The following is a 21,419-nucleotide window of genomic DNA, read 5'->3' as shown; positions in this document are numbered from 1 at the left end:
AAAGGGGGCAGAAGTGTGAGGTGGGAGGCAGTGTCCAGAATCTAGGAGGTTTGCAGAGATTATTAAGAGCAGGTCAACAGTGAGGGTTCTAAGACTACAGACTAGACCATAGGATGCAGGAGATAAAATATTGACGGTAGTATTATATAATCTGTAGAAGAGTACAAATCCTCTTTTGGGTATTTTATAAATCTGGCTATGAAGACAAGGCACAAAACATGAAAAATTAAATAGCAGTTTAAAAATCTAAAAGCTTACGTTAAAATATGCCACCGACAGAGTATGATTAACAATTAATTATAGTTTTCTTAGGAAGGAGAAAGTTTTTTTCAAGTTGGAGTTGCTAGTAATGGCTTTATAGAGAAAGCAACGTTTTAACCCAGACATTGAAAGATAGGTAGAATTTGAATAGGAAAATAGCTTACACAGGAAAGGGCAAGTAAAGAAACTCTTTAGTGTAAAGTATTACTACAAGAAGGAAAATATCAATATCTTCACAAAAGATATGAATGATCTGAGTTTGATCAGTGATCTGGTAGAAGGACAAGAGTTATTAGGTATAAGCATATGGCCAGAGAGAGATGTAGAGCTCTGTAGATATCACTTCTTGAGTGGAGTAGGGCTAGAAGGATAAACATTTGGGAGAATGTTATAATATGCTTTGTGCCTTCACTGGAGTCTTTGTAGTCTTAAAAGAAGAGTTCTCCTTCTCTACATGTATTCTCTGCCATTTTTTTCTGCTTCCTAAGGCATCTCATTCCACTGTGTCTCATTAGTCCCCTAAGCATCTTCAGTCACTCTTTCATTTAGCTTCTTCTCTTCTGCCTTCTAATTTACTTGGGTTGTTCAAATCTTAGACTTTTATTTAAACCAATTCTTTTTTAGTAATGTATGTTTCTTCTTCCATTGTTGTCACGCATTTCAAATGAGTGTTTTAAATCAAATTATCTCATTTTGTCACCATCTATTTCATCTGAATTTATTTTCACAGTGATATTTTAATTCAGAATTTTTAAAATGAGGCTCAGTTAATGGAAGTCTTTATTGAACTCATGGCCACTACTGGTTTCTCTTTATACTTTAAATCTGATGAAAGGTAAATTAAACTTCCATTAGACTTAGTTTGTGATGAATGTCCAGAATATATCTTGCCATTAGAGTATTGCCATTATATTCCTCTTTCTCCCCCCCTTTACTGGCAGACACAAACAACAAAATATAAAACTCTGCTTTGTGATGTGCCTGCCTCAGTGAATGGTACTTTCCTCCATGTAGAAGCTGAGATTTCCCATTGTAGAAGCTGAGGTTTGATTTTTATCCTACTTAAAAGGCAATAATTATTTAGTCTCTTAATGTTTCATGGGTACTAGCAGAAGACATGGGGGTCTTGGATCAGAGACAAAGGACTTAATTCACTGCACAGGAAGTGGCATGAACATCAGTATATACACATCATTTTTCCCTTGCTTCCTTGTCTCGTGTGGGTAGTACAGAGAGACCCAGATGAATGCTATGCATTGGTCATATCTTGCAGCTAAGGAGGACTGAGTTTGAGGAACCCTCTGTTTTGTCATCAACAGTAAGCATACTTGCTCTTTGTTCCAGAGGGACACATTTCTTTATTTCTCAAGTTTGGTAGATGCAAATATAACCCCCAGAAATGGCCTGGATAGTGAGTGGTCTGGGCCTTGCGTTTTTGGCATATCCAGCAGGGTGTGTAGGCACACATATGAGATTTATGAAGGAATGTCTCCCAAAAGCCAGAACCCTGGCCACCATCCATAACTCTCTGTTGCCTATCACATCTAGTCATTCCCAGATTAAACACTTTTGAACTGTACGACCCTAGACCATAGCATAATCCTGTCTGGATTATTGCCACCACTTCCTCCTAAAAGATCTCTGCCTTCTGTTCCCTTTCTGCCCACCCCTCTCTGTTTCCCCCTCCACAAAGAATAATCTTTCTAAACAATAATTAGCCATCACACAGAACCTTCGGTGGTTCACCGAAAAGTTTAAATTCTTTAACATGATATTCAAGGATCTGCAGGATCTGGTTGAATCTCTTCTTTCACCATTTCCTTTCTCTTCTCTGCACTCTAACCGCGGCCATAGTGAGCAGTGTTTTGTTCTGTAGGCACCCCTCCTATTCTTGTTCTCCACCCTTCTGAAATGTCCACCGTCCGTGGGCAGGTTTTGCTTTCTGTGAGTTGGTACCTCTTTAGTGGAATTTCTTTTTCTCACAACCTATCCTGATGGTTTCGGTTAAGACCTATCGCCTTTTTGGTCAACCTACACTAATTTTTACCATCTTCACAGTGGTTTTCTAGAATCCATCAGTTAATACAGTGTGTTATGTTATCCAGTTTTTAATGATTCAGTGTAATCTAAAACCTCCCTGAATCAACATGTGCAATACCTACTTTCATCTTACTGTTTCCTATGTATGTTTTCTCTTGAAATAGATTGAAAACCTCTTTTGGTAGGAACACCATGACGATTCGTTGTTTTATACTTTTGATATTGTAACTTCACTTATTTTGGGCATTCAAGATGAATGACCCATGTATTAGATTCTGTTTTATGGACAGTATTTCAGTTTATTTAAAGAAATTCTTGATAGGAATTTCAAGTTTGGGTCACTGTAGACAATTTTTAAAAGGTGATGTTGCTCATAATAAACTTTAAGTATTTTTCAGTAGTGGGTGTTTTTTTTTTTTTCTTTCCCCCCTGTAGACTTGCTCTATACCTAAAGTCATTACCTAAACTACTTTTGTTTTTTGCTTTACTTTTACAGGCATATACTAGTGTCTCTAAGGCTTCACTTAGTCTTTCAGATCACAGAGAACTTGGAAAGATGATGAATACAATAATTTTTCACACAAAAATGGTAGATTCCTTGGTGGAAATGTTGGTGGAAACATCAGATCTCTCCATATTTTGGTATGTTGTAATTTTCTTTAAATCAGAATTTGAAATTTTTATTATCCAAAGGTATGTTTCTTGATTATTTTATGTCAGTGTGGTGCTTAGTACAGTTCAGTAGTAGACTCTTAAGAATAAACGGAATAGTGGACAACTTGCCAATAGAATGAAGTTTACCAAGTTGGGATTTTGTGTCTATTTTTAATTCTCTATAAGAGCAACTCTTACTGATGTGAATTTATTTTTTACACTTTCTTTGAGGAGGTGAAAAACAGTCACTTCAGATTGTGTCATTAGACTAAAGGAAAAAAGTTTTGGATCAGGGTCAAATAGAGCAAACATTGGAAATTAAATAGCACATAATTTCACTCTGCAGTATTAAGTTAAGACATTAGTATTATGATGATGTGGTGACTATTGCCTCCATTGTGCTCCACTCTCCTTTGCTTCTATCATATAGCTCTTTTGTTATACTTAGTACTTTACAACTCTTTTTCTCCCCCACATAATATGGTTCTTTTTAAAATTTATTTATTTATTTTTGGCTGCATTGGGTCTTTGTTGCTGTGCACGGGCTTTCTCTAGTTGGGGCGAGCAGGGGCTACTCTTCGTTGTGGTGCGTGGGCTTTCCATTGCAGTGGCTTCTCTTGTTGCGGAGCACGCACTCTGGGTGCGCGGGCTTCAGTAGTTGTGGCACATGGGCTTAGTTGCTCCGCAGCATGTGGGATCCTCCCAGACCAGGGCTCGAACCCGTGTCCCCAGCATTGGCAGGTGGATTCTTAACCACTGCGCCACCAGGGAAGCCCCATAATATGGTTCTTGAAGATGGTCATGTTTTTGTTTCCTTAATGTCTAATATAGTAGGTACTTAATAAATATTTAAATGAATAAGTGAGCTTGATTGTAATAAAATTAATAAACAGTGGTGTCAGGACTCAAACTTAAGTATTCTTACTTCAGAGCTGTACAGTAACAACTCTGTTTCTGCTTCCTAACCTTTTTTCCTTTAGGGAAGCTGATGGGAATAGTCTAGTAGATTCCTTTAATTCTAAAATGCTGAGATAGTCTCAGTGGATAGTGATAGTTTCTTTGTATTGAATAACAATCATTATGAAAAGCTTCTCGTTGCTTTTATTTTTGGGGAAAAAAATCAATCTACAATGATTTTTGCAGTTTGTAGTATGGCTTTAATTAGCAGTGTTACAGAAGAAATCCAAATCGCCAGGAGGGGAAGACATAGGGATCTCTTAATGCAACTCATGAAACACAATTATCACATAACAAGTTTGTAAGAATTTTAAGGATTATTTGGTACCCTATCCTATTGTCTGACCCAAAGGCTACCTTGGAAAGAAAACGGAACATTTTACGTTTAGGTATTTTTGAGCTACAGAAAGGTTCCTATTGCAAAAGAAGGATACAGCAATCAGAAATTCCTCTTCTCTTTCTGGGAAATAAAGGCACTTTGAATAATGTTTAAAATTTGCAAATTTTCAGTCATTTAATTAATTTTTATCCATATTTTCTCTTAACCACATTCTTACTTTGTCATATCCAAGATAAAGACATGTTTACTACTTCTGTTTGTCTTCATTATTCCAAGATGTACTATATTTTATCACCTCACATTCTTTTAGATTTAACATCTCTTAAATCCGGAAGTAATTTAAAATTGATGGTGTGTCATTGTTTAATTGACAATGTTTTTCTTTCTTAGTGGTACATAAAATAATGGTGTTTCTTACAATTGATAGTGACTTAGCTTTGATAAAATTTGATGATGTAAGATTTGAATATCATATATTCATATGCCATAGATATGGTTTATCTTCTCTTTTAATTTTTTTATTTAAAAATGTGTTAATGTTATATAAATAATATTTTTATTACTCTGAAATGATTATTGGTGTGTAAGAGATAACTCTTTGGAAAAATAACTTTTCTCTTCCTAAGAGAATAAATGCTACAGTTGGTAATTTTTGCTCACTTGAATCAAATTAAATTAATTATAAGGTACTGTTTCATAAAATTTTAATTTTAACTATAAAAATTGTGATTCTAATTTTTGTTTCCTTATAGTTTTTATAGTCGTGCTTTTGAGAAGATGTTTCAACAATGTTTGGAATTACCCTCTCAGTCAAGATACTCAATTGCATTCCCACTACTTTGCACTCATTTTATGAGTTGCACACATGAACTGTGTCCAGAAGAGGTAATTTCAGAGTAGTATTGCGATTTATATGGTATGCAGAATAAACTACTCTAAACATAAAGCTGACCAAATGTTCACAAAGACTCACAAAGTTCTAATTATCTAATCTAGCTGCCCACTTAATGCATCTCTATGCAGAATCAGAAGAATGCTTGAATAGATATATGATATAGACATAATATCTATTTGAATGATCAGATAAATATACATACATGTTTATAAGAACATATCATAAAGTCACTTGGAATTACCTTTATTAAAATAAATAGTGAGTCAGGTATTAATATTTATGGTAAAGTTATATAGTGATTGATTTTTGAATGCTTAGTTTTCCTCTGAAACGCTCATTGAAAAGACTTGAAAGTTGTAGAGATTACTGACTAAACATAAACATTTCAAAGAGGAATTTCACTGACTTGTCAATATAATTGATACAGTAAGCAAAATCCAGATTTGCTGGTATTTGTAATATATTCACATATAGGCACACACAGTTACTGAGTAATTGAACTACTCAGTTTTACAGATACCAAGTATCTATCAAAAATGTACTCAGTATTTCTTCTAATCTTTCAAGAAGAAATATCACTTTGTGAGTATGGTAAGAATATATATTAAAATTAAATAGTATTTTAAAAAATAATTTAACTTAGTCTTGAATCCCTTTACTTAGAGCTGCAGAACTTGTAGAAAAGAAACTTACAAATAGCAGCATTATTATTATCTTTAAGCATTAGGTAGTATCTATTGCAGATTGTTTTTCAGCATTCCATTGGAAGCAGACTCAGACAGAAATTCGCCTGCAGGAAGTTTATTAGGGAGTGCTTTTAAGATTAATACCTGTGAGGATATAATACCACCAATTTTAATAGATTTGTAGATTTTTTACAATTAAAAGATTTTTTTCCCCCCAATCATGACACCTAAGATATACTGTCAGTTTTTCCTCACCATCATCCTTCCCATTAATTACCCATCAAGTCCTCTTAATTTTATTTGTGTGGTATATTGTAGTTCAGCTTTTCAATGTTTTTCATCTGTACTGCTAAATAATTTTTCTTCCTTCAATATCTGCCTTAAAGACTAACACAATGCCACCAGAGTGCCTCTTTCCTTCTTAAAGAACCATCAGTGGTTCTCCATTGCATATGGAGAAAGTAAAAATTTAAAATCGTCAACAATTTGATCTCTACCCCCATTCTTTTTTTTTTCTTTTGTTTTTTTGTCTTTAAGAAAAATACATATATAAACATAAAAATGTCATTTTAAGTATTTTAAAATGTATAGTTCAGTGACATTAATTACCTTTACAGTGTTGTGCAACCTCACCACTGTTCATTTCTAAAACTTTCATCACCCCAACCAGAGACTCTGTATACCCTTAAGCAATAGCTCCCCATCCTTCAGCATTCCATTGGAATGGTATACTCCAGTCTGCTTTCTGTCTCTATGAATTTGCCTCTTCTAGAGAGTGCATATAAGTGGAATCATACAGTGTTTGTCCCTTTGTGTCTGGCCTATTTCATTTAATGTACTGTTTCAAGGCTCATCCGTGTTATAGATATATCAGAACTTTCTTTTTATGAATGATAATAATCCATTGTATGTATATATCACATTTTGTTTATCCACTATATACTCACAGTCTTCTACTTTCCACTCCCTACTGTAACTATCCCACCTTAGGTAAACTGTACTAATTTACTAGTCTACTTTTTGGCATCTTAGAGGCTTTTTCCTCATACATAAAATTCATTTCACTACACCTCTACCTGTTGTACTCTTACTTTTTCTTCAATGATCAGCTTAAATCCACCTCCTCCAAAAAGGTTTTCAGCATTGCTCCAGTTAAAATCTGTCCCTCCATTACCATATTTTCATGGCACTTTCATCATTATTTTATCTATCGTCATCTAACCCGTAGCATTTATTTTAATGTTTCTACCTCATTTTGTTGGTAAAGTTATGGTTCCCTAATGGGGTAAGACTCAGTTCTTACCAAATAATTACAACAGGTAATTAATAGTGTGTTTATATTTATATAGAACCATAGAATTTATACAGCATTTCTTATCTTTTGTTGCATTTGATTATTACAACAAAGTAACAGCATAGTCAGAACTACTGATAATTTCTGGTGGACTGATGTTTTTTTTCTCCCTATATTCATATAGCTAGTAAGTGGTACTATTCTGTTTTTCATTTAGCTAACTTGTTAAAGCCTGTTATATTCCAGCTGTGCCTTCTTAAGTCTGTGATTGAAAGGATGCAAAGACACAGTCTTTACCCTAGACAAATCCGTGATCTGATGATCTGTGTTGTGGTAGAAATATACATGGGGCACTCTGGGAACGTTGAGGGAATTCATCTAAGGGTGATGAGGGAATTCACCTAAGGGTGAGGATAGAGTAAGTTGGTGTGCACAGTTAATAGTTCTCAGTGCAATCTTGCTTTGTAATTTTAGTTTTAGCCATTCATCTCATTTAGATCAGAAAGGTTATAGAAAAGGCCTCTAGAACAACTTCTTAATGCTGAGGCTTTATTTTAAGCTGTAGTTCTTACAGTGAATTTGAAGAAAGATGGTACCTTTTGAACTAGATTTGAAATTCACACCCTCCTGGGTCAGCAGGATTCCCAGATAATGGTAGCCAGTACTAATGAGAAACTAATTATCGTGTTGCTATAACTGTACCATCCAGTAGAGTAGTTCACTCATCTTTTCCAGTTTCATTGTTTAAAAATCTTCCATATGCTAATGTCTCCTAAATCTATATCTGCAGCCCACACCTTTCCCTTCGAGTTAGATTTTCTCTGTATCCTGCTGCAACTTAGGTATTTTTAACCATCTGAAGTGTAACATGTCCAGAATAGAATTACTGATTTTCCACATCCACCCCAACTTGAAGCCTTTCTGTTTTTGGCTCTGCCTTTATGTATGTTTATATATTCAGACTCCTGCCTCTTCTCACCCTTGAACAAGCCACATCATCTTTTGTCTGGATGATTGTTATTGTCTCCTAAGTGGTCTCTTTGCTTCTGCCATTATCCTCTGTTCTCAGCACAGAGCCAGAGTTAAGAAATCTTAGTACTGTTTTCTTTCCAGTCTTAGCATTTTTGAGCCATTGAAGAGAAGTAGTGAAATCAGATCTGTATTTTAAATAAGTTAGTCTAGTAAGTTTGAAGCAATGCTAGTTCAGTGTTCTTTTTTTCTGGAAGAAGGGATAGCAAGGGATATATTTTATCTTTCAGGAGTCAGAGTCTGGTTAAATAAAACACAAATGTTTATAATTTGAAATTTTTCCTTAAATAAAGTGAACCATTATTTAATTGTATCTGGTCTGTAGATCCCTTTAGGTTTTGCTTCCTATTCAAGTTTTAAAGGGCATTTTAAATAAAATACATTATAAGGTAGCATGGTACATCTAGAAACAGTTATTTTACATGTTTAAGTATTTTTATATTCTTTTATATTATCTTACATTTATTTCAGCATAGAAATAATGTTTGTAATGTCTGCATATGTTTGTTATATAATTATGGAAGATCAGGGAAAGAACACTTATAAAAATCTGTCTCCAGAAACTAACACAACATTTTAAATCAACTATACTCCAATAGAAATTTTTTAAAAAGCTGTCTCTTTGTAAGCATTGCAAATGTATAGTGCAAAGTTGTACAGCATTATATACTCAACATTCCAGTTACCATTGACAAGAAAAACCCATTAAACTATTGCAACACCCACCAAAACTAAAATGATACAGAATTCTGTAGCTAGAGATAGATTGATTTGAGTGAGTGTATGTATCTACATATATGTATATAATCTCCCAAACGTTAGATATAATATTCTTTTTTTCCCCTGTTGTGTTCAGAAAATGCATTCGTGGTCAGCTTTTTTTTCTCTTCTGGGATAGGGAGTTTGATTCTAGAGAGTTGAATGCCTTGTGAATTTGTTTGTTTTACTGAGTTGATTTCTAATGATTTTATTTAAATATTTTAACATTTCTTTTCTGTTTATACACTATAAAATTCTATATTTTCAAGATTTTTATGTATATATATATACACACACACACACACACACACACACGTGTGTGTGTGTATAATCAGGTGAGATCAGAAAATATAACTCTAAATCTGATCTTTCATATTGTGTGTTTGATATTTTATTATTTAAGAACTGGATATAGGACATTGGAATTTGAAAATTAACAGTTTTTCATGTTAAGGAAGACACTGGTCCTTTCAGATTCCTTGCAATCATAATTGTATAATCACCAGGTACTTATTTTATGTCAGTTGTGTGCAAATACAATATGGTAGGTTAGTTGTTAAAAGAGATAAAAGAAATCTATAACATCTCCCATCCTCACTCCTTATTGTAGAATAGACTTGAACCTTATTTTCCATGTTTATTTAAAAAGTGTTTTAATTCAAACTACTTTCTTATAGTTTTTATTATTGTTGTTACTGTTTTGCTTTAACAGAGACATCATATTGGAGATCGCAGTCTTTCCTTATGTAATATGTTCCTCGATGAAATGGCCAAACAAGCTAGAAATCTCATCACTGATATTTGCACGGAACAGTGTACTCTTAGTGACCAGGTGATAATTTAAATGTTTCCTTACAGATAGGAAAATTGTGTAGGAAGGCAAGAAAATGATCTCTTAGCTAGTTTTTTTTTTTTTCCTTTTTTAAATTTTATTCTCACACTCTCAGTAAATCTCATTACGTTGTGAAGCTCCATTATTAGGTTTTTAAAAAATTCCCTCCGTCCTTAGGATTACAGTTTAAAATTAAGCTTCTAGCTTGGCATTCAAGTCCCTTCCTAAGGTAGCTCAAACCGCTCTAACCTGTACTTTATACTCCACTACCTAGTCATTCTACCTAGATTCTGAACACATCATGTCCTATCATAGTCTTGGTCTTCATAGGCCATTTTCCTTTCAGTAAAATGTTCTTTCTTATTCCTCATTTGCCTGGTATTTTTTAACTTGTCCTTTAACTGTAGCTTTGATTATAACTACCTCTATGAAGTGTTTCTTCACACAAGATTTACCTGTTTCTGTTTTTCACCAAGCTGAGTGGGCTCTCCAAGCTGGCTAGATAAACTCTACATCTCACTTATTACCTCTCTTCTTAGTGCTAGCATGATATTTGCCACATAGTCTGGATTTAGCTAAGGTTTGTTTCAGTAGTTAATGTTTTCAAAGTAATTGGTTTGTATGATTTCATTTCTTTTTAAATTCAGTTGCTGCCCAAGCATTGTGCCAAAACCATCAGTCAAGCAGTGAATAAGAAGTCAAAAAAACAGACTGGTAAGAAAGGGGAACCTGAAAGGGAAAAACCAGGAGTTGAGAGCATGAGGAAAAACAGGCTGGTAGTGACCAAGTAAGCCATCCACTATTATTGTATCTTTTTTTTATAGGTAGAGGAGTTTTTTTTCATTTTTTGTATGGCATTAATACTGAGGAAATGCTGGTAATTGTAAATTCTTCATTTCCCAGTTGTTAATTTTTTTGACCTTTGTGAACTTGATTAGCCAGTTAGTGCTTAATTTCATCTCAAAATACATATTTTGGATTTTTGAAGAAAATACATGTAATAGATGTCATTTGTCTTTATATGTTGAATATTGAAGGCCAAGAATCTGTCTAAAGATTTGGGGGGGTATACTATAAGCAGTCTATGATTTTCAGTTTATTTAAAATCAGATGTCTGACACTACTTTGGCATCTTGTCATATATTAGAAAATACTTGATGTCCTTCTTTTTTTTTTTTTTTTTTTTTTTTTAAATATTCTCATTTTCCTAATGGACTGAAGTGTGACTATAATGATTTTATGACATCTACCCTGGCTTGAATTTTATGAATATTCATGATATAGTAGTGTTTTTTTTTTTTAATTTATTTTTATTTATTTATGGCTGTGTTGGGTCTTCGTTTCTGTGCGAGGGCTCTCTCCAGTTGTGGCAACCGGGGGCCGCTCTTCATCGCGGTGCGCGGGCCTCTCACTATCGCGGCCTCTCCCGTTGCGGAGCACAGGCTCCAGACGCGCAGGCTCAGTAATTGCGGCTCACGGGCCCAGTTGCTCCGCGGCATGTGGGATCTTCCCAGACCAGGGCTCGAACCCGTGTCCCCTGCACTGGCAGGCAGACTCTCAACCGCTGCGCCACCAGGGAAGCCCAATGTCCTTCTTTTTTAATGGGTATATTAGACTAGATAGCATTCAGTGCTGTTTGTTTGTTTGTAGGGGAGGTATAGATGAGCAATAATAGGTGAATATTTTTTGTTTAAAGTAAATTGCCTACTTCCTTGCTTCCTATGTTGAGCAAGCTATTGGCCATTTTGTAGACAGCTTTCTTCCTCCAGAACAGAAAGTACAGCAGGAGTTGGAAATGATTCTTTATGAGTGCAGAATAAGCTCTTTCTTGTATATTAAGTCAATATAGTCATCATCTGAATGAAGAAACAAATGAATGATGCTATCTTTAGAAAATTGCTCTCAAAGGTTAGTGATACCCTTAGAGATTTTGAACTTGTCAGTTCAGATCTTAAGAGAGAAAAAATCAATTTTGCAGTTATTATTCCCAAATAAAGTCTGATATGTGTATAAAATAAATTTTGTATTGCTGTTATGAAATGCTAAAAAAAATTTTTAATTTACTGTTCAATAATATTTTTTCAGCCTTGATAAATTGCACACTGCACTTTCTGAGTTGTGTTTCTCTATAAATTATGTACCAAACATGGTGGTTTGGGAACATACCTTTACCCCACGAGAATATTTGACTTCTCATCTGGAAATCCGCTTTACTAAGTAAGAAAGAGTATAAACTGTTTTTGTTTGTTGGTTTAGTTAATGAGTTTGTTATATTTATTCTTCATATCTATGCAATGTTTACTTTTATGAGGGAAAGCATTAGTAGAAATCGTATATAAATGGTATATAAATTAGTAGAAACGGTAGTTCAAAAAATAATGAACTGGGAAGTATAAAGAATAGTGAACTGGGAATTACTTAAATTACCCAGATTCTTATCCCATATTTATTAACTAGTTGCAACACTGGACAAGCCAGTTAATCTCTGTGAGTCTTAACTTCCTTGTAAGAAAAAGGGAGAAGATTGGAGCAAATAGGTGTACTTCAGCGGGCAGGTGGCATCCCAGTAGGATCATGAAATCAGTTTAGAAGGTTGTAATCAATATTTGAAGGAAGAAAGAAGAGGGAGGGAAGTAAAGAAGGAAGAAGAAATAGGAAAAAAATCAGTGCATTGCATGTAGTAAGTAGAAATACTGCTTCATGAAACTGTTTATGTATGTGTGTAGTGTGTTGTGATGCTAGATACATATCTTATAGTGGATCACAGTCAAATGTGTGAAAACCTCAGGACTAGATGAACACTTAAGTCTTGTGAATTCCAACGTATGCTGTTATGCCAGTAGAATTATAGACTCTTGAGGCGCTCAATTCTAATTACTTTTATAAGTTATATATATGTTTCTTGAAATGATATTTTATGTAACAAGTCAGAAATCTTTTAATCTTGTAAATATTGCTTCAGCCTTTTTCTAAAATTACACACTTATTTATTAAAGAAAATATTGATTCAACATGTTTTTCTTGAAGGCCTTAAGGCAATTTATGAAACAAAATTTTGCCAAAGGTTTTTCAAAAAGTTTGGCAAAAGGTTGTAGTCACTAACAAGTGTTTGTGCCATATGCATAACATTGTGTTTGTTAAGTACTATGAGTAGTAATGAAATGGCATAAAGCTTAGAGCTTCGACAATTATAGAACAAAATAGAATATTTAAATGGGCAGTAAATTGAGTGTTAAGTCATCAGCTGAGAAGAGTCCGGTGTTGAGCAAAGACTACCTTTTGCTCTTCTTTAGTAAGGTAGGCATCCTGAGAGTGAAACCCAGACTGCTCCAGTATTTAGACCGAAGGGACATTATGCCTTCTGGTATTTATGGCTCTCAACTGGGTGGGGTAGGGAGTGGTGGGTGGAAGGTAGGGTTCAGTTTACAGCTCCCTTGTTTTCCTTCTGTAAACAGTCTGGTCCGTTAATCCAAGGAGAAGCAGATGTTCTTTTTACCAAACATCTACTTAGTGATCAGGATCAAGGCAAGGCTATATAAACTTGTTTACCTGGGAAAGATTTTTATGCCAGGACAAATAGCTTGTGAGTATTAGTTTGTTGATTTTTGCTGATCACTTGAGCACAATCTTAGGACTTAGGGGCTGTGTACAAGGATAGCAGTTTTTGTCTTGAGTTGTTCTTCTGGGACTGTTACTAGTGATGGGGTTTGTCTGGTGTCTTTAAGAATTCATCCTTACAAATACAAGTCTAAGATCTTTGTAAATCTAATGCTCAGGGAGTTTTAAAGAAAGTGGCTAATGTGGGAAAAGATCGTTTAGGAAAGTATTTTCAACATTTGTTTCCTTTTAGGCTTATACAGTTTCTTGGGATATAAACCAAACAGATCTGTGTTTTATGTGGTGTGAGTGATTATTGTACAATAAAGCCTTTGTTGTTGTTGCCATGCTTTGATTGTCATGCATTTTGTTGAGAGGTAGCACTAAGTCAGGCAGATGTGGGGTCAAATCCTAGACCCACCACTTCCAAACAAAGTGACCTTGAGCAGTTTACTTGAATTCTGCACCTTAGTTTTTTTTTTTCCCCCTCTATGCAATGGTGGTGATAACTGCATAGTAGGGTTATTAAATATGAAGACTGTAGGTAATATATATAAAGCCTAAAAAACTACTGGCACATAACAGTGCCAAAGGAATTCAGGCTATGGACTAAATAGTCCACTGTACTTGCTGGAGACAACATATCATGTTAAAGGAATTTTTTAAACCTCTTTATTCTTAAATCATTTTTATTACTGATGCCCTTAGTATTTTTTTTTAATCACTTGCATTCCCATTTCATTATACCTTTTAGGTATATATTCTTTTTTAAAGTTGTTTCTGTGAGATAAACATAGTAGTAATTTCATGAATTTGTAACAAAGTGTATTTAAAATTTCATTGCTTATTTAATATTAGAGATCAGTAGATTGAATGGCCTGTTTATATAGATACAACAATTAGAACTTTTTAATTCGTTTTTTACCCGCCCCCGCCCCCAGGTCAATTGTTGGAATGACTATGTATAATCAAGCCACACAGGAAATTGCAAAACCATCAGAGCTTCTAACAAGCGTAAGAGCATACATGACTGTACTCCAGTCAATAGAAAACTATGTGCAAATTGATATTACAAGAGTATTTAATAATGTGCTTCTTCAACAAACACAACATTTAGACAGTCATGGAGAGCCAACCATTACAAGTCTGTACACAAATTGGTAAGGAACATATTTAGAAATTTGGAGTGATATAAAGTTTCTTTGTAATGAATGAGTTATGAAAGTTTTTTTTTTAATGGATAATTGCTCATTCACATTATTAGTCAACTTTAAAATTATATGCAGGAATGTATACCATAATAAATTTTGAATTAATTTCTCCATTTGTAAATTTACTTTTCGCCTTAGGTATCTGGAAACTTTGTTAAGACAAGTCAGCAATGGTCATATAGCTTATTTCCCTGCAATGAAAGCATTTGTGAACTTACCTACGGAAAATGAATTAACATTTAATGCAGAGGAATATTCTGACATATCAGGTGAATAATACTCTGACATGTTTTAGAGAATGAAGAATTCTTTTGGTTTTGATTCTGTTATTACTATTTTCATTCAATTATATGGATAATCATACATTGTATCTTAGACTTAGCTTTGCATTTGTGTTCTTATTTATTCTACTGACTTTTCTTAGGGTTTTCCATTAATAATTTGCTTCTTAAAATGTTTGCTCTGTCAAAGTATAAAATTAATTCCATTTCCTTTCAGAAATGAGGTCGTTATCAGAACTGCTAGGCCCATATGGTATGAAGTTCCTAAGTGAAAGCCTTATGTGGCATATTTCATCACAAGTTGCTGAACTTAAGGTAATATAGTCTTTATTGATTTTAGCTTAAAACATTTCAAGAATATGAGCAGCAAGCCTAGAAGCCTCAGGGAACAAATTTCTCATCTTTAATTTACTTTCTTGTGTTCCTTTCAGTAAGAGATAATAGAAGAGTTATGGTCCAGTAATTTAGCTTTTGCCAACTATTTTTAATTTCAGACTGAATAAGCAGATTCTTCTAGAACTGTTTGTATTTTTAGTGCTTCTTTGCCATTTAATATGGTGGGTTGAGTACTATGATGTGATAATAAAAACTAGTCTATTCATATCTATGAGAATTCAAGGTATCTGATGTCCTTAACAGTGCTGCAAGGCCCCTAGAGGATCTGGCCTTCCACTTTTTCTCACCTTTTACACTCCTCCATCCTGGCTGGCTTACTTGCTATTGTGTCATCTCAAAATACTCTTCACTAAGATACTGTCTTAGCTTGTCTTCTCATGACATTCATGTATTTTCAATTATCAGAATATCCCTCCTTGACCACACTTTTAAAAATAGCAACCATTACTTTTTATTCTTTTTATCCAGCTTTATTTGTATTTTACTGGTGACCTTCCATATCATGCATCTTATGTCACTCACAAGAATAAAAACTCAATTATAAACTCTCTTAAAACCTTGGTGCTAAATTAGTGTCCAGCACATAGTAGTGCTTGGTAAATATCTGTTGGATTCAAAAATAAAAATAGGTAGCTTTCCTTACTCTTTACTTTGTTCTAGGACTTTTCTAAGCTCTTTATATATTTTTTATTAACTCCTTTAAATCCTTAAGACTGGTATTGTCCCTATTTTACAAATTAGAAAAGTGAGACCAGGAAAGGTTAAGTAACTTATCCAGGCTCACATGCTAATAAGTGGTGAAACTTTTAATTTGAATCTGTATAGTCTATCTGGCTCCAGAGCTTATACTAGTACCCTACTACACTGTCTTGAGAAATGCAAGAGATCTTAGCAGTCAGCTAACCCACCCTTATCTGATGCCGGAATACACATTTTTCTAGGTGGATGATTTGGTCTTCTTGAAAATGAGACAGTCTTATCAATTACTGCATATTTCTAGTTATGTTAATATCTAAATAGTAATTTTTGATTGGTCCTCATTCTTACATCAAGAGGTAGAGACTGCCTCTAACAAGATGACCCTTCACATATTTAAAAACTTTCGTTGGTATTACCTTTCTCTTCCCTAGGTGAAGTATATTCATATTTAGTCTCACTCTCTTCTGTTACAAATTCTACCTTGTTGGTGTCACTTTTAGAGGCTGGTGCCCTGAACTGAGAATAAACTTCAGCTAGAGATCTGAGTAGTGAGGGTGTACCTACTTACCCTGGACACCATACTTACTGATACAGTTTAAGATAGCATCAGCACTTTACATAGCTATACCATGCTGTTTTCAACTTGGAATCAGGTGCCTTTTTTTCCCTTCCCCCTTCCTCCTTCTCCTTTCCTCCTTTCCCCTTCCTTCTTCCCCTCCCCTCTTTTGTTTTCATATACAGACTTGAACCAGGCTTTCTACATCTTATATTTTGTGTGATTTCATTTTTTAGACCTTTATTGTTGTTCCTTTAATAATTTATCTTATTAGATATTGTTCATTATTTCTGGATATTTTTTTAGTTCAGATTTTGTCATAGTCTTTCAGTAATCCTTTTATAAACTTAACTTTCTTAGCTATGTCCTTTAGTATCAATGTTATCAAATACATTCCTATTCTTTAAAAGAAATGGAAGGAGCTTATGTTTTAACATTTCTCTTTTGTATCTTGGAGTGACCATATTTTCTTTCTCAGATATTAAAATTTAATTTAAAGTTGATGTGATAATAGTATAGTGTTGACTTCTTTTTTAATACTATGAGTTTTCTGACTCTAGTGTTATTTCTTGGCTGGATTCTTTTTCAAATATTTGGTAATATTAAACCTGAGTTAAAAAGCTAGACAAAAGAAACTTTTTGTGTAGGAGCTTAGATTTATTATCTTTGGAGATATATGGGTGTGAATTAGCTTGGGTTTCTCATTGAATGTAGTATACCCCAAAACCAAGATGGTTTAGGATACTAAAACTTTTTTTTCTCTAAAACTTTTGATTTTAGTAATCTGTGTGATTTTCCTTACTTAACTTTTCTTTTTACCTTCATAAAAACTTGCCTATTTTATTAATGATTTAATGTTACTTGTAAGACTTTTAGAAAATCACATGATTATGTTTTGGTATTTAGGGGCTTTTTATTTTTATTTTTTTGCTTCTCAAACACTAAATCCTGATTTAGTTGAGTATTTTTCAGAAGGCTTCTTCATGTGGTCAACGATAAATATGAAAGCTTTACATTTCTAGCATTGTGCCCATTATCATTTAGATTTCTGCAAAACAAAGCTAGTCCTGAGGATTTAGTTTTCTGGAATTGCACAGTGCTTTACAGTGGTTTTCTTAGATATCCTTCTTAATAATCCCAAGTTGTAGTTCAGATTTCTCTGAATTTATTTTATTTTTTTAAAATTAATTAATTTATTTATTTTGGCCGCGTTGGATCTTCATTGCTACGCGTGGGCTTTCTCTAGTTGTGGCGAGCAGGGGCTACTCTTCATTACAGTTCGTGGGCTACTCTTTGTTGCAGTGCACGGGCTTCTCATTGTCGTGGCTTCTCTTATTGCAGAGCATGGGCTCTAGGCACGCGGGCTTCAGTAGTTGTGGCTCGCGGGCTTAGTTGCTCCACGGCATGTGGGATCTTTCCTGACCAGGGATCGAACCCATGTCCCCTGCATTGGCAGGCAGATTCTTAACCACTGAGCCACCAGGGAAGCCCCTCTGAATTTAACTATTTGTATATTATTAAGAACTGGAGGTGTTATTTATGACTTTGTATTCTCAGCCTCTGTGTACTGAGGCATACTTCAATGTGTATTCTGATAATTTATTCCATAAGAAATCTTACGATCATAATATAATGGTGTTTCATATAGACAACTTCAGTGTGTTTTATACTGTTCAGTGTGTTTTATATCTTATTGAGATAAATCTCCAGAAGTACTTGTCTATCGGTGCTGATTCTAATTGCTTTGCATTTTTCAGTGTCCTATAAAATTACTTTCCTTAGAATAATCAAATTTATGAAATTACAGAAGTAAAATAACATACAGATTGCTGCTTCCAATACTGGTAGGCTAGGTTATTTAGATCAACTTTTCGCTTAAGGACAACTTTTTTTGAAATGTATATATATACATATATATATATGTATATAAAGAAAAAATTTTCTAAAGAAGAGCTAAAAAGGCAGTGAGGTGTTTATTTCTAGGCTAAAATCAAGGAAAGCACTGGAAGCCACTGTGCTGATGTGAGGACATTCACTGATCCAGAAGTAACATTTGTTAAGATTCAGCTGAGTCTTGGTGGTCTTGTGGGGAGAAAGGGGCTCCGTAATCAAAACCCAAAGACTGCCCAAAGTAGGAGTGGAAAGGAATTCTGCTTAAATTCCCTTTCGCCCTCTTTACATAGATACCCCAAAGAGTTATACCTTCAGGGTAACAGTGAACTGGAAATGATTCACCCCCCACCCCCCAGGATTTGCAGCCCTGTTTGTGTTACTCTCTTTGTCTTGAATCTCAGGTCTTGAATGTGGATTAAAAGTGGTCCTAGATTAGTAGTGCCCCAAGGTGCTTGGCAGAAGCCAATAAAAATCCTCTCTGGAGAAAGGTATCTTCATCCTAGGATTCAAATGATTCCTGCAAATAATTTTTCACATGCAGTCAGCTCCAGCTGAAGAGTGGAAGTCTGTTGGAGATTAGGGGAGGGAGGAGGGACGAGGTCTAATACATCTGGCTGGCTACAGTGATTCTTAGGTCGTTCTCCCTTTCTCTCCGGCCACCTTCTGTTCCTGATGTTCCTGAAAGTAGAGTCCTCCTTGTCAGCATCACTTCTTAAGACGGTGAGGAGAAGTTGGGTGTATAATGACCCCCCCCCCACCTTACAGACATGTAATAACCCTCTTGTTATCAAGCCCAAGTCTTTCTTTCTATGCCACTGCCTACAATTTCTGAATCCTACCTAGGCCCTGAGGCTTCCATTAGCTTGCCTTCTGCATAGTATCTCCCCTGCAGGAACTTAACTGCTCAAATTTCTCTTCTCCACTTATTCTTTGCTCCAGTTTTCATCTTCTAGAATTTTGTTGGCATCTCTCATTAGGTCTTCTTTCTTCTGTTGTTTCCTTTGTTACCAAAGATTTATGCCTTTTTATTTTTTTCCTATCACCTCAGTGTATTTCTGGAAGAAGCAGAGTTTAGACATACATATAGAGTTCTCTACATTTAGCCAGCACTTCCATGTAGTCTACATACTTGTTTGAACATTTCTATAGGACAAATTTCTGAAAGTGGATCAAAGAATATGTACATTTACATTTTTTTCTGATATTGTCAAATATCCCTCAGTAAAGATTATAACTCACACTCTCCATATTAGAGCATGATGATGCCGATATAGCATTTTAATCTTTATGAAATTAGTGAATACAGTGTTTTGGGGGGAATTATAATATATTTAAGATAGTTCTGTAACATCTTAGCTTTTAATTTTCTCTTTTTATTTTTTATATTTAATCTAAACTGACATAAACTAAATATTATGTGGCTGCATCTTCTTTTTATCTTAAAGATTACCTTAATTGATTGTTTCAGTTCCTGTTTTAGCTGAGGACCTTTTTATTTCAGAGTAAATCTGTGGGCCAATTAAAAAAAAGGAAAGCTTCTTTATATTTAATGGTTGTGAGTAAATCGGGTGTCAGACATAGTCAACACTATGCACATGTAATAATGATAAAACGTGCTTATTACTTTCTGGAGAAGAAAACAACCAGTGTCTCCATTCCTACTAAAATTCTTGGGGTGTTTCATTTGGAGTTGTGCCCATCGAGTCAACTTCTTCCAGTCTTGCCAGTTCTTTCAGTTCTTCTAGTTCTTCAGAGTCCTAGAAGGATGAAGTAAGAAATTTAAATATGAATTGTGCCAAGAATTTAACACTTTCTAACAGAAAACCAACATTTTTTTTAGTAGTCTTGATTCGTTTCACTTGATTAGTCTCAGTTTGTTCCAGACTATTTAGTTATAATTCCTAGTTCCAGCATTTGGGCCATTTGTCAGAGATATTAATCAATGGCTTTAAATGTATAGAAAGCTCTGTTTCAGGGTGCAATTGAGGGAGAAAAGAAATGTATATAAACTGTACTTTTAAGAGGAGACATCATTAACTTGTTTTTTAAGAGTAATGTGCAAACAGATACTTCGGGGTAATCGTTCTTAAAGCATGGTCCCCAGGTCAGCAGTGGCAGCCTTGCCTTGGATCTTAATAAAAATGCACAAGTTTTGGTTCTACCTAAGACATGCTGAATCAGAACCTGTGGAGCTAGAGCCCAGCAAGTCCTCCAGATCATTCTGATGCACGCTGAAGATTAACAACCATTTCTTTAGGGATTAAGAGCGTGGGTTTTAAAATCAGGCATACCTGAATTCAAATTCCAAATTCCACTGTTTAATATCTATAACTTTGGGCAAGTTATCTAACTTCTCTGAGCCTTAGTTTTCTCAGTTGTAAAATTGGACTGTCATCTCCCTCATTTGGATCAGGGTAAATGGGATTGTTTGTAAATTGCCTAGTAGAGGAGCTTAAAAATGATTACAGAATCTTACTATTAAATATATACAATAATTTATTGATTCTAAAACAATTATCCTATATTAGCATTTCTGAAATTTTACGTCTTATATGATTAGAAAACATTGTGTTAGTTTTAATTGGTAGAGTTTTTTTCTTTTTTCTTTTTTAATTTATTTATTTTATTTATTTATTTTTGGTTGCATTGGGTCTTCGTTGCTGTGCGCAGGCTTTCTCTAGTTGCGGCGAGCGGGGGCTACTCTTCATTGCGGTGCGCTGGCTTCTCATTGCGGTAGCTTCTCTTCTTGCGGAGCACAGGCTCTACGCGCACGGGCTTCAGTAGTTGCAGCATGCGGGCTTCAGTAGTTGCAACACGCGGGCTCAGTAGTTGTGGCTTGCGGGCTCTAGAGTGCAGGCTCAGTAGTTGTGGTGCACTGGCTTAGTTGCTTCGCGGCATGTGGGATCTTCCCGGACCAGGGCTCGAACCCATGTCCCCTGCATTGGCAGGTAGATTCTTAACCACTGTGCCACCAGGGAAGCCCGAGTTTTTTTCTTAATGGCACATTAGATAATGGTGCATTTAAAATTCGTTGCTGTC

General features: G+C 34.9%; 1 protein-coding gene across 3 annotated transcripts in view; it reads left to right on the top strand.

Moving 5' to 3' along the window:
• NCKAP1 (NCK associated protein 1) overlaps positions 1–21,419 on the top strand; it is a 95,284-nt gene that overhangs the window by 57,975 nt on the left and 15,890 nt on the right. For 2 of the 3 annotated variants that reach the window (XM_082466673.1, XM_082466674.1), the window contains 8 exons: positions 2,798–2,943; positions 5,005–5,137; positions 9,628–9,747; positions 10,395–10,534; positions 11,833–11,964; positions 14,286–14,504; positions 14,694–14,824; positions 15,054–15,151. In XM_082466673.1, coding sequence (XP_082322799.1) covers positions 2,798–2,943; positions 5,005–5,137; positions 9,628–9,747; positions 10,395–10,534; positions 11,833–11,964; positions 14,286–14,504; positions 14,694–14,824; positions 15,054–15,151 — 1,119 coding nt within the window. The remainder of the gene's footprint in view (positions 1–2,797; positions 2,944–5,004; positions 5,138–9,627; positions 9,748–10,394; positions 10,535–11,832; positions 11,965–14,285; positions 14,505–14,693; positions 14,825–15,053; positions 15,152–21,419) is intronic. The other variant, XM_082466675.1, reaches the window with a different exon arrangement.

Source organism: Balaenoptera physalus (genome assembly GCF_965194825.1).
Source record: "Balaenoptera physalus genome assembly, chromosome: 6".
NCBI lineage: Eukaryota > Metazoa > Chordata > Mammalia > Artiodactyla > Balaenopteridae > Balaenoptera > Balaenoptera physalus.
The sequence above is the reverse complement of the archived record's forward strand: the minus strand, read 5'-3'. Positions and strand labels throughout refer to the sequence as shown.